This window comes from Zootoca vivipara, chromosome 1 (assembly GCF_963506605.1).
Source record: "Zootoca vivipara chromosome 1, rZooViv1.1, whole genome shotgun sequence".
NCBI lineage: Eukaryota > Metazoa > Chordata > Lepidosauria > Squamata > Lacertidae > Zootoca > Zootoca vivipara.
This window is the reverse complement of record NC_083276.1, coordinates 124,960,354-124,973,285: the sequence shown is the minus strand read 5'-3', so window position 1 is coordinate 124,973,285 and position 12,932 is coordinate 124,960,354. Positions and strand designations below refer to the sequence as shown.

General features: G+C 41.4%; 1 protein-coding gene across 7 annotated transcripts in view; it reads left to right on the top strand.

The window, feature by feature from the left end:
* The window catches only part of C2CD6 (C2 calcium dependent domain containing 6), a 33,267-nt gene extending 21,655 nt beyond the window's left edge, over nucleotides 1-11,612 (top strand). For all 7 annotated transcript variants that reach the window (XM_035137270.2, XM_035137262.2, XM_035137235.2 and 4 more), the window contains 3 exons: nucleotides 1,584-1,627; nucleotides 4,357-7,122; nucleotides 9,727-11,612. In XM_035137270.2, the coding sequence (XP_034993161.2) occupies nucleotides 1,584-1,627; nucleotides 4,357-7,122; nucleotides 9,727-10,062 (3,146 nt within the window). In that variant the 3' untranslated portion in view covers nucleotides 10,063-11,612. The remainder of the gene's footprint in view (nucleotides 1-1,583; nucleotides 1,628-4,356; nucleotides 7,123-9,726) is intronic.
* Nucleotides 11,613-12,932: the final 1,320 nt, after the last annotated feature.

The following is a 12,932-nucleotide window of genomic DNA, read 5'->3' as shown; positions in this document are numbered from 1 at the left end:
ATAAATATAACAACAACTACTACTACTATTACTACCACTACTACTAGCACTTTCCTCAGACTTATTGAGGCTCATCACTATATGGCTGAACCAGTGGTTCTCAAACTTTTTTCTTTGGGCCACACTTACAGAACAAAAATTTGCTTGCTCCACGCCATTTTTTATTGTTAAGAAATACATTTGAAAGCAAAAAGAAATTGCTCCTAGCAGTGCTTGATTCTGATAAGCCATCTGGATTGGATTGGACACTGAAATATTTAAATGTTTCTTTGATTATCCTTGAATCTTCCTGCTACAATTGCCATCCTCCCCTGCCACACCTTCGAGAACCACTGAGCTAAACCATGATTTAATGTTACATGCAAACACAGCCTATATTTCCATTTCTCCTCCTGTCTTTCTTTCCCAGAGGTAGCATTGCTGATCTCCCATCCTTTGGATCAGGAACCATTAGAGGCAGTAAAGCTGTTTCCATAATAAGACTATGCAGAATTGCAGGATTCTTTTATAGTAGATACCTCTGCAGTAAGAAGAAACTGATAATCAGGGAACTCTCAGGACAGGACTAATTATACAGAAAACATATATGGGAAATTCTACAGGGGTATTGGAAGAGAATAGCAAGTTGGCAGTCTTGCTTTTGCTATCAAGCCAAAGTAAAGAGATTGGATGTTTGTGCGCTAACTGCTGCAAAGTGTTTAGAAGTTGCTCCTTGAAAAAGAAAGGGGTTGCCTTAGTCAGAGGCCAAAATATATTGCAGTTATACATAATTTCCTCCTATAGAAAAATTAAAAAATTCCTTCAATAGCACCTTAAAGACCAACTAAGTTTTTATTTTGGTATGAGCTTTCATGTGCATGCACACTTCTTCAGATGGTGTATCTGAAGAAGTGTGCATGCACACGAAAGCTCATACCAAAATAAAAACTTAGTTGGTCTTTAAGGTGCTACTGAAGGAATTTTTTTATTTTGTTTCGACTCAGACCAACACGGCTACCTACCTGTTCCTCCTATAGAGATAGCCACAATGGTGTCTTCTACCTTGTGTTGAACTACATATCCCATTACCCCTGGCCATTCGCTATGCAGACCAAGGGCTAGGGATGGGCATAGCGAATCTAGACTCTCTCAGTTTCTCATTCTTCTAATCCTAAATTCAGCTTTCCACATTTCCACATCATTTTGCAGATTTTTTTTTAGTCCGCACAAAAACTCATTAGCATTTCAGTGAGAATTTCTAATACAGTATACACATTTTTACTAAGTATATTTCCCTGAAATATTTCTATTTCTCGTTTTTTCCATTATTTTAACTACTATGTGCACCATTGTTGTTGTTGTTGTTGTTGTTGTTGTTGTTGTTGTTAATTCACTCTGCTCTCTGTGGTCATTTATGGAAGTGACAGTGTCTTTACTGAATTCCATGACAAAATAATTCATTACTCAAATGATTTGGTCTGCTGGGGAGTGTTGTGCATTATTAATTTACACTAAAATTAAATACCAGATTTCACAACTAAAATTTTGTTGCTCTTCCATTTGTTGCTCTACAATATTTTATTTTTCTTGCTGATCCATCCTAGATTCAGTTGTTGAACCAGTACAGCAATTGCCTTGGAAATCTACGGTAAGGAATAACTCGTTAAGCACTGCTCCGATAGCATATAATACAGTTAAGTGGATTTGGTGATGTCTGTGTAGTGATGGCAGCATCATGGAACGTTTCTTATCTACCTCATTAGTTCATGATCTGTTGCAGAAAACAGCACAAGGAGTTGGTACAATCTGGCTTCCTCTCATTCCCAGTGTTACACACAAAAGAAACCAAGATCACGTATAAATGTACTCAACCACAAAACAGACGTGACCAGCTGATAATTGTCTCAATATTGCATAATTATTATATATAAACTAAACCAAAACTAAGACGTCAATTTTTCAAAATTCGAATCAAGTCCCTTGCTCCCATAGAATACTGTAGGAAGTTCAAAGGTATGAAAGAGTTCATTCCAACAATAATACTTAGTTTTGGTTTAGTTTATATATAATAATTATGCAATATTGAGACAATTACCAGCTGGTCACGTCTGTTTTGTGGTTTTCCTATCATTCCCTGCATCTGATTATATATCCACTTGCCAGGGATAGTTAGTACCTCTTTAAAAGACACTTTGGATTCATTTGGGAAATGTTTTGTGCTGACACTCTTGTCACTTTCTTTTCCTCCTCCTTGGTTATTAGAGCCCTGGTTTTTCTGCTTTAAAAAGAGAACAGGTAGATTGGAGGTGGTATATATTTATGGGTGGTCTTTGAGCACTGGAGTCTCTCACTGTTGCCACATTGCTACCGGTAATTCCTTTAGTTAATTTTGTTTGGCGGAGAAGAGGCTTGTTTATGATTTTCAGCATTCTGATCTACAGTCCTGATTTCCACCTTCCCCCTACCTTTTTTCTTGGCAAAGCCCCTTCAAGGATTGGCTTGATATGACATTTCCCAGGGGGAACTCAGCTGATCCCAGGGAGCTTGCTCTCACCACAGGTCAGCTGTTAGGCTAGGGGTAGGCAACCTAAGGTCCATGGGCCGGATGCGGCCCAATCCGGCCCGCGGATGGTCCAGGAATCAACGTGCTTTTACATGAGTAGAATGTGTCCTTTTATTTAAAATGCATCTCTGGGTTATTTTGTGGGGCATAGGAATTCGTTCATTTTTTTCTTCTTCAAAATAAAGTCCTGTCCACCACATGGTCTGAGGGACGGTGGACCGACCCATGGCTGGAAAAGGTTGCAACAAAACTCCTTTGCCCCTGCACAATCAGGGGTGCATATTAAGGCTCCCAATTGCGCATTGATAGCTGTGTCTCCACCTGCCCCTCACCTTACTTCACATATGACATCCAGTGTAGGGCAGATAGGTGTAACTTGGGGAAAACCACGTAGCTGGAGACCCTTTGGGGAAAGGGGTTTACATTTCCCCCTCCCACCTCCGCCTCCCGGGCTAATTCTGTTTCTGTGTGGAAAAAAATCAGTTCAGACTGGGACTAAAAGAGGCCTGGTTTGCACACAAAGCCATGGTTTGTTAAACTATGGTTTATTAAACCATGGTTTGTCTGATGGTCTGAACCCTGCCCACTGGCTTAACTCTGGTTGTTTACTGCCAAGAAACTACAGTCTGAAGCCATGGTTTGTTATTGCCTTATGAACCTAGGCTTGTTTTAACTTTGACTTGGTTGTACATGCAAAACTAGCATGCAGACTTCCTTAAGCACAGTTTGCTTGCCAACAGCCCAGACGGCCAGACTGCAATTCTATGTACATACCTTTGAACGTATATCCTATTGAATCCTGTTGAATTCACAAAGAGCTAGTTCTGAGTAAACATGCAATAACACTGTGCAGTACAAATACCTTCACACACACCTTCTAAACTCATTTTTCTGTGTGCAGCCTATTAGCTTAGTGCTGCGGCTGGCTGTTGCCTTGTGCCAGGGGATGGTGGCTGTTGGACATTCAGCAGATGATGTCAGCACTGATCAGGACTGGCTTGTGTCACCAGTACTGTGGGAGGAAACATGTGAATTCCTGTGATCCACGCATGTGGGGTAAATAGCAAAAGAATCAGCTGGGTGCCTGAATTCAAAACATGGGGGTAAATCACTCTCCAGCAAGAGAAAGCCCTCAGTAGCAGAGTTTAAACTCACAAAGTCAAGCAGTTAGGAATGTAGGCTGTTAAACCTTTTGCATATCCCATTTAGTCCGCTAGCAAAGCACTCTTCTCTTTCCGCCCTCTGGCAGCGAACAGACCACACCATTAGTAGGTTTGAATGCTTTACTTACAAATTCCCAAGGTCTGATTTATGCGTTATTCCATGCAGCAGCAAGAACAAGGCGGGTAAAAAGTATTGGGTAGAAAATACAGAGATAGCTAGTTAGAGGACAGCACTTGTGCAGCTGCCATTCCCCATCCAACACCCTCTGATGCTTATCTGCTAGCATGCATATGACTGCCCAGCTGAAAATATAACTTGTCTCCTTTATTCCCTGACTTCAGAAATTAGGAATAATGTTTATACTGGTAGGATATATAGTATTACTGTATTACTAATATATTGTTTACATGCATTTTTCCTATTTATGCTCTTCATTTTGTTGTATTATCATAAACATTTGACCAAGAAAATTTATTCATTTGAAAGCCTCTTGTAAAAAAAACTGTTCCCAAGACCGGGGGGGGGGGGGAATGAGCATACCGGTAGTACCCAACTGCCGAGGAATTTCCAAAACCCACACAACTCCTCTGTTCATCTTGCAGCTTTCTAAATTTCATAACTATGCCCTCTCTCCCTTTTTTAAATTACAGTTCCAGGAAGCGGTTTTTAGTGGAAACAAGTTTGAACCATTCTTGAGAAGTATCAGTAAAGTACAGCCTCCTCCACTTATTTTTGGCAAAGGAGATGTCAGTCTTTTAGGAAAAACGTACCCATCTGATGCTAACAAAGAACGAGAAGACCAAGATCCACCTGATGGGATGTCATTGACAAAACTGGGGAGTAGTACGGACACTAAATTAATCAAGAGCAGTGGGGAGCTTTCTATACTAAGGCTTATAGAAAGAAAAATGGATTTAGAAGAGGAGGATCAAAAACGTGGCATGCAGGATGAAAAGGCATCAGAACCACTCGCTGTCACATCGGGTTCTTCTCAAAAGACACCAGAAGATAAACTAGCAGAACAAGCAGAAATAAAACAGGTTGAGATTTCCTTTGAGAAGTCTCTTGAAGATGTGCTTGCTGATAAACTTGTAAAAGTCGTAGCAGTGTCATCGATTTTAAGCAAAAACCTTGAAAACATAGTTGCAGAGGGACTCTCAGAAGCAAAGCTGTCTGAAACACTGGAAGATAGCAGTTTGCCAGGGGATGATAAATGTCTTCCTGAGGAAAGAAAGATGTCTGGCGAGAAGGTTGCAGAACCAGAGGTAACAAAACTGACAGCTGCTGTAAGTCAGAATTTGCAGGCTCATCTTATAGACAAATTGTGTGAAGAGGGGATAATCACAGATACAGATCTACCTGAAAAAGACCAGATAGTTTCTTTTCCAATTACTAGTGATTTGCTCAAGAGGAGGAAAAGCTTGTCCAAAGAAAGCATGTCACAAACTGAAATAGCAACACTAAAATCACTAAGTGAGCATCTATCAGGAACCATCACCAAAGCCGAATCCATGCAGCATAGTAAAGAAAGTAGTAAGGAAAGTATTAAAGAAAGTAGTAAAGAAAGCGAGTTAGTAGTTACAGGGACAGGTTTATCTGAAAGCAAAATAGATGGCGATAGAGAGGCTGCTTCATGTCCTAAAACCGACAGTAGTCCAGTTGAACAAACAAATGCAGAGACAGGCTTAGGAAAAGAACCCTCTAAACAGTCACTGGAAATCATTAGAGTAATGTTACCTGTGAACACAGACACAGATAACATTAAGCAGCGACTTTCTATTCATGATGCTCTCCTAGAAAAAATTTTAAAAGCAGAAATAATAAGTTTAAAATCACTTTTAAGCAAAGAACATCAAGATCACTTTAAAGATAAACTTTCAGCAGCTGGATTAAAGGGAGAAGACTTGAAAACAGTGTGCCGGAAGTTGTCTTTGGCTGTGAAAGGGGATGACAGTGTTACACCAGAGAAGGCTGCGCTGCAGGAATGGCAGGATTCCTCTAGTGAGGGCCTTGCTAAAGAGACATTGGTGGTAAATGAAAGTATTCAAAATCTCTTTGAAGTGCTTTCAGAAAACGAAATTGCCAACCTAAAGTATGCATTGAACAAAAAGATTCAAGACCATCTTTCAGAAAGACTTTCAAAAATAGGAATGATCACAGAGAGTGAGTTAAGGAGAATACTTGGAAACTTGTTTCCAGTAGTGGAAAAACTAGCAAAGAGTGATGAAGGCTCAGATGAGCAAAGTACGCAACTAGATACTCAAAGCCTGCATGACAGGTTTTCAGAAGAAGAACTAAAAAATCTAAAGTCTCTCTTGAGCAGACTTCTAAATCAAGGCCACCGAGAGAAACTTTCAGAATCAGAAGTACAAGGTTTAACATCAGTTTTAGAGAAAAGCTTTGAGGATCTTCCCATACAAAACAGTTCGGAAACTGGGATAAGCCAAGAAGTTGAGGTAAAGGATGAATGCCATACTATATCTCTGCCAGATGTTGAGGAAAGTCAGAGAGTTAGTAAGACAGATGTATCTGAGAGAGGAAAAGTTCCTTCAAAGGAAAGTCTTCATAAAATTTCAACAGCGGGTAAAAAACACAAAATAGAAAAAGAAACTGTAGACCTTTCTGTAACAAATCTTTTGGAAGTAGAAACAAGGAGCATAGAAACTCAGACGATGGGTCATCCCAAAAAAGTGAAACATAAAAAAGAAAGTCACAGGTTGCCGAAGTACAGTGATAATCTGAACATACCAAATATAACGAGAACAACATTTGATGTAGGATTTAGAAGCAAGTCACCTGAGGAAACTTTGAAGAGAATCCCTGAACCGTTTGCCCCGTCATCTTTTTTGAGTGCGCATGATATTGGCATCCAAAGTGAGGCAAAAAATTATTTCTGCAACAAGCCCCCCAGTTTTATTTCCAAGCCTCCCTTTCCAGTGAACCCTCAAACATTTCTCTTTTTGCATTCAGAGTCTGAGGAAGACACAAAGCCAGCAGTTAAACACCACCAGAAGGCAAAAAGGAAGAAATCTGACATAAAGAAGGATAGCGGGTCACACCAGATGCAGCAAGCATCAATGAGTACACAAACCAGGAGAGAAAGGGTGCCTACTGGAAGCACATCTAAGGAAATTTTAAAAGAAAAATGCAAAAGGCACCCACCAACTTCTCCAAAACTGAGCGCCACCGACAACAGGAAGGATTCCAAAGCAACGGCATCCCCCAGCGGTACGCGAAAGGAAAGCCTGAAGCAGAAATCTGAGAAGAAGCGAGATACGGAGGTTAAGCCCAAAAAATCACTTACCAAGACTGCTGTCCTGTCTGATCCACAGATACAAAGCCATTCCAAAAACATTTCGGAAAAATCATCCACAACTAAAATACCAGCTCCTGGGCGTACAAAAGGAAACACATCGGTAAGAACAAAATAAAAAAATCCTTATCTACCTGTAATTGGTAAGAACGTTATTGACTCTGTACTTGAAGACCACAAATATTATTTTTGAAGGCAGCACATCTAGGACAATATAGGCTTCAATGCATTTATTTTTTCCAAACAGAGAGCAGATCAGAGCCATGGAACTAGCGTTGCAAATTAAAATCAAAGCTCAACATATTGGAAAAACAGACTTCAAAACAGGGGCTCCTATATTAAAGACTTTAATGCCAGTTGATTTGACTACACTCATGAGCCCAGTAAACCCAGTGCTTACTGGTTGCTTACATAGCCAGCCTTAGTGATTGCACTAAGCAGTGTTCCTTGCAGCATGTAAATGATTGTTTTCAGAGACTGTACTGTTTTTCAGGAGTAGCAGTTGGGGTGGGGAGAGTTTTATAAGCCTTCTCTCCCTTGCCACCGTCCTGATAAAAGCCCCTGCTATTTGGCCTGGGATGGAAGCTGTCAGGAGGGTTTTCATCAGGACCAAGCATGTGTGAGAAAGCCTTAAACCCTTTCCCCACACAGTGGTTGCAGTCCTGATCAGTTGCTGTATCAGAATAGCACCACACGAAGCAAAGCATTCAGTGTAATGTGAAGCTTGGCCGTTTTTGCCCTTCTAAAGTGTTGGTGTTGACCTTTAAAGCCCTAAACGGCCTCAGTCCAGTATACCTGAAGGAGCGTCTCCACCCCCATCGTTCTGCCCAGACACTGAGGTCCAGCGCCGAGGGTCTTCTGGTGGTTCCCTCGCTACGAGAAGCCAAGTTACAGGGGACCAGGCAGAGGGCCTTCTCGGTAGTGGCACCCACCCTGTGGAATGCCCTCCCACCAGAGGTCAAAGAGAACAACAATTGCCAGGCCTTTAGAAGGCATCTCAAGGCAGCCCTGTTTAGGGAAGCTTTTAATGTTTGATTTCTGTATTTTAATGTTTTGTTGGAAGCCGCCCAGAGTGGCTGGGGGAACCCGGCCAGATGGGTGGGGTATAAGTAATAAATTACTAATTACTATTACTAAACCTGACACAGAGTACATACATATCCTTGGCTCCACATTACCATTAGCACCATACTTTCTCTTCTTCTTTTTTACTGCTTCTCAGCACATGGCGTTCATTCCTTAAATGTTATTCCTTTGTTTGCAACAATATATATAAGCCACCCACTTACAAAATTGAGGTGGTGTACAGCAATATGCGCAGGTGCAGTAAAACACAAGATACCACAAAAGCAATACGCATCATCTTGCCTCTGCACTTCTTGAATGCCAAGTTCTGCATGTTGTGATCTCCCAACCCCAGTTCCCAGCCTTACCAGCATCCCTACAGGCATTGCAATCCCCTGCCAACAGCAACTAGGTCTCCATCTCTAGGAAAGGTGGAGAACCTCTATCTGCCCCTCTGCCCAGGGGCCAACTTTTCAGATGGATGGGGCAACCCACCCATCATTCGCACAATGTCAGTATGAGATCACGATTGGAAGGGGCAAGGTTCCAAGGCTGGGAACCGCAGCGCAAGGGGCATTTCCACCCTTATACTTTGCAAGCCTCCTCATTCTCCTTTCCACCTTGGATGTCAGAGGTGGGAAGAAGCACAGAGTCCTTTGTTGGGAATCCTTTGGGAGCTTCCCTATGCTTCCCCTATCCCTCTTTTTTCCACCTGTGATGTCAGGGGCTTCACAGAATAGCCCTAGGAGAGAGAAGTTTTTCCCATGAAATAAAAACCACTTCCCCCTCCATGGGCAAGGCATGCTCCCACTGCTCATTAGGGTCTGGGTGGTTGGGAGCTCACCTTTTTCCAGCAAAGGTTGAGAGCTCACTTTAAGCTCTTGAAGTCCCACATTTACCGGCTCCATGCCCGATGTCCTATATGACATCAAGTTTGGCCTGCAGGTCACAGGTTCCCCGCCTCTGCTCTAGAACCTGTTTAGGGTTTCCATAGGCGAACCAAGAAATTGCACCTATGCATTGCCACCCGAGTGCTTGGAATGTTTGGTGTCTCGGTCACAGCACTTCAGCCAATTGCTAATATGGGGAAGGAAATAGAACAGCAACCACTAGTATTTAGCTGATTAGTTAGAAGACAGCAGATACTAATCTGACCCAGATATTAACAGCAGCATGAATTTGTCAAATGAAATAAAGACTTGGGCGTGCAAAGAGACACAGAACAGTGCAAATTTGATTGTTCGATAAGCCAACCACTGAGCGCTGATAAATAAAAACTTTGCGTTGTAATTCAACATTGTCAAGAAGACTTCTGCTTGCCTAATGGGACTTCTGCCTTCTCTCCTTTCTCATGTGCCCCCTCCAAATCAGCCAATTTGTGGTAGGGAAGAGGAGGAGGAGGAGAAATGAGTGGGATGCAGTTCATTGTCTTACAGCAGGCATCCCCAAACTCGGCCCTCCAGATGTTTTGGGACTACAACTCCCATCATCCCTGACCACTGGTCCTGTTAGCTAGGGATCATAGGAGTTGTAGGCCAAAACATCTGGAGGGCCACAGTTTGGGGGTGCCTGTCTTACAGTGAAGTTTGTCATAATTATACACATACATAAAACAACTCTTTGCTTTTATTTTGATACTCAGAACATTGCGGGCCCAGATGATATCGATATGGAAGCTTACAGGCATCTTGAAAAAGCTGTAGAAAGAGCTCTTCTTGATTTAGGAAGAGTCCCTGAAGGCAGCTCCAGCCAGGGAAGGCCAACTCCTGCTCCAAGTTCTACTACTCTCATAACCAAAGATTCACCCAGATCCTATCACTCTGCTGTTGAGACTCCAAGAAATCAAGCAGGCTCAATAACGGAGATGCTTAACAATCAAGAACAGATCTTAAAAATGACACCCGAACAACTGGAAGTTGTACTTAGGATTATCCAAAATATATTGAGGCAGAACGCAAGACCCCCAAATAATGGATGAATGGAAACAATCTTTGTGTAAACCAGCTACGTATGTATGTTCTTACTTCCCCCGAGCTATTATGAAAAATAAAACCCTCTGTATATATACATTTTTAAAGAAAATTTAAGGATATTTTAAAATTATTGTAGATAGGAAGCTGCCTTATATGTCAAGTCAAATATCATTGACCCATATATTTCTCTCTGTGTGTGTGTGCGCGCGCGTGTATGTAAAATATGCCACTATACCTGTTTCCAGACACAATGTGAATCAAAACTGCCTGCAAATGAATAAAAGGGCTCAGATTTGATCCCCACATCGTGCAAAAGATTCCTGCATTGCTAGGAGCTGGATTGGATGACTCTTGTGGTCCTTTCCAACTCTATGATTCTATGACTCCCCTAAAAAGGAGCTTCCTCTAGGATGGAACGGTGCTGACAACAAGCTCCCCCCCCCCCAAATGCACCAGGGTATTCCGATGGAGAAACTCCCCTAGTGCAGCTGATCCCAAGTAGGGCTTCCTATCAGCTCTGATAAACTTGCAACAGAATAACTGGGAGCTGACGTTAAGCTAGGAATGGGGCAGTAATTTGATTCTGTTTGTATTTAAAAGTGAATCTACCTAGTTAGCTCTTTTTAAAACAATATGTGAAATGAAAAACAGACATCCTGCCAAATTTGCACTTCGCTGAATTTTGCAAATACAGTTCTCCAGCCAAGTAATGTGTACAAAAACACAAATAAGGTACAGTGTGTGCGTAAGTGTGCATTCACAAAAACACACAAAATGCATTGTACTAGGGAGCATAATAAGTATTAGGGAAATGCATCTTGCAAAATTGTGCATTAGGTAAAAAGGTTTATATTAGGAAAACTTTGCACTTGGATTCTGATTAATTTTAGGAATTTCTTTTAAAAAGAAAGCAACTGATATGAAACAGTGGAGAAGTGAACTTGAACAATGGAAAAATGAGAAGCAGAGAAACCAAAATAGACAGATTTGCTCAACTCTACCAGTCTTCCCTTTGGAGCTGCACCTGTACCTGCCTCACAAGTCAGATGCGAGGCAGGTGAATGTTGTTTGCGGGAAACAGTCTTGCAGGTCAAATTGGGACCTGTGCCAGGCCTAATTAAGCTGATGGACCAGAGGTTCCTTAGCCCTGCTGTATACACTGGCTTGCAGTAGCTCAGGGTGTCTTACTTGGAGATGAATTGGGAGAATCTGTATGTAAAGTGTTTGCCTCTGAGCTACAGACCTTCCTCTAATGCAGGCATCCCCAAACTTCGGCCCTCCAGATGTTTTGGACTACAATTCCCATCTTCCCCGACCACTGGTCCTGTTAGCTAGGGATCATGGGAGTTGTAGGCCAAAACATCTGGAGGGCCGCAGTTTGGGGATGCCTGCTCTAATGCTTACTTCAAAATTCCCTACTGGTGTTACTTTAATACAGAATGCAATATTTTATCTCTTGCTTGATGAAATGTGCTTAGGTGATTGCTGGAAAAGACCTGAAAAATGATAGATTTGCCTTTATGATGTTCAACTTTTAATAATTGAAACTTTTTTTTTAAGACAACCCATAGTGTCTACTGTAACTCCCTACTACACACAGTATGGCGCTGTCTAAGATGCCCAGCCTAATTCTTTCAGGTCAAGCCCGGCCGTTGCAGCAGCAATTCCTTGCTGTTTCCCAGTGGCACAGTATCGTGGTGGCTAGATGATGTCATCTTGGCAAAAGGGGGGGGGGAATCACTGCTGCCACACGGTTTCTTGGTTTTATAATGAATAGACCCTGCTTGCCAGCTCTGCCCTCAAAAGATATGCAGAGCAACAGAATTAAGGAACATCTTGGAAACATGGAGGGCAGGCAGCTGCAGTTTCCCACTTGGCTCCGTCCCCTCAGATGCATACTGAGCACGGGTGCGGAGGCAAATGCATATATTTATTAGAAATAAAATTAATCCTTTCTCTAACCAATTGAGCTAACTTCCCTTTTAGCATTAACTACCTGCTGCTAGAATTTGACTGCAGAACACCACACACTGCTCCGAGTTCTCCCTCTGCCTGTGATAGAGTGGCTGAAAACCTAGAACCCATTGTGTCCACTCAACAGACGTCTCCTAAGAGTCATCCTTAATTTGATGGTGCTGCCTATATGAGTTGCAGAATCAACCCATGATGCCCTGTATTCTCAGACCCATTAACCTAGTCTTTTAATATAGTTAAAGCAACTTTACTGCCAGGGTGAAATGTCTACACAGTTCTTAAAGCATATTCTTATACATGTCGATTTGATACTAAACTCCACTGAATTCCATGGGATTTGTTCCCAACATAACACTGGCTACTCAGAAGTAAATCCCACTGAATTAAGTGGGCTCCTCCTCCAAATAAGTGGTGTTAGGAACTATATTCTTTATGCAGTTTGATTATTTGTTACATTTAACATTTTGCCAGTGAATTAAATAGCAGTTTTTATCCTCACAGTGGCACTGGCAGCAATCATATACTGTAGATCTTGACAAATCGGTAGGAAATAAGTATCATGAAAGTAGGTTTTTTAAAACCAATTACATATGTAATAATGTAGTAGGTTTTTTATTACATATTTAATTGTTTAAATTTGATATTTGGTCTCAAAAGTAGTTTTAGCTGACTTATAAGTATGAAGTAAAATACCACCAGAAGAAGCATGACTGAAGAGCTTTCTTGAAATAAGTAAATTTTATTCCAGTTACATTTGTCAGAGATGGCAAGAAATCGCAAACACATAAAAATTACTTCAGTAGTTTCCTATTTAAAAGAACAATTGTGATGCTAATAACATCACATCTGATATAACTTTGTGAGGTTACACCTTTAAAAAAATTAAGCTAACATATATTTT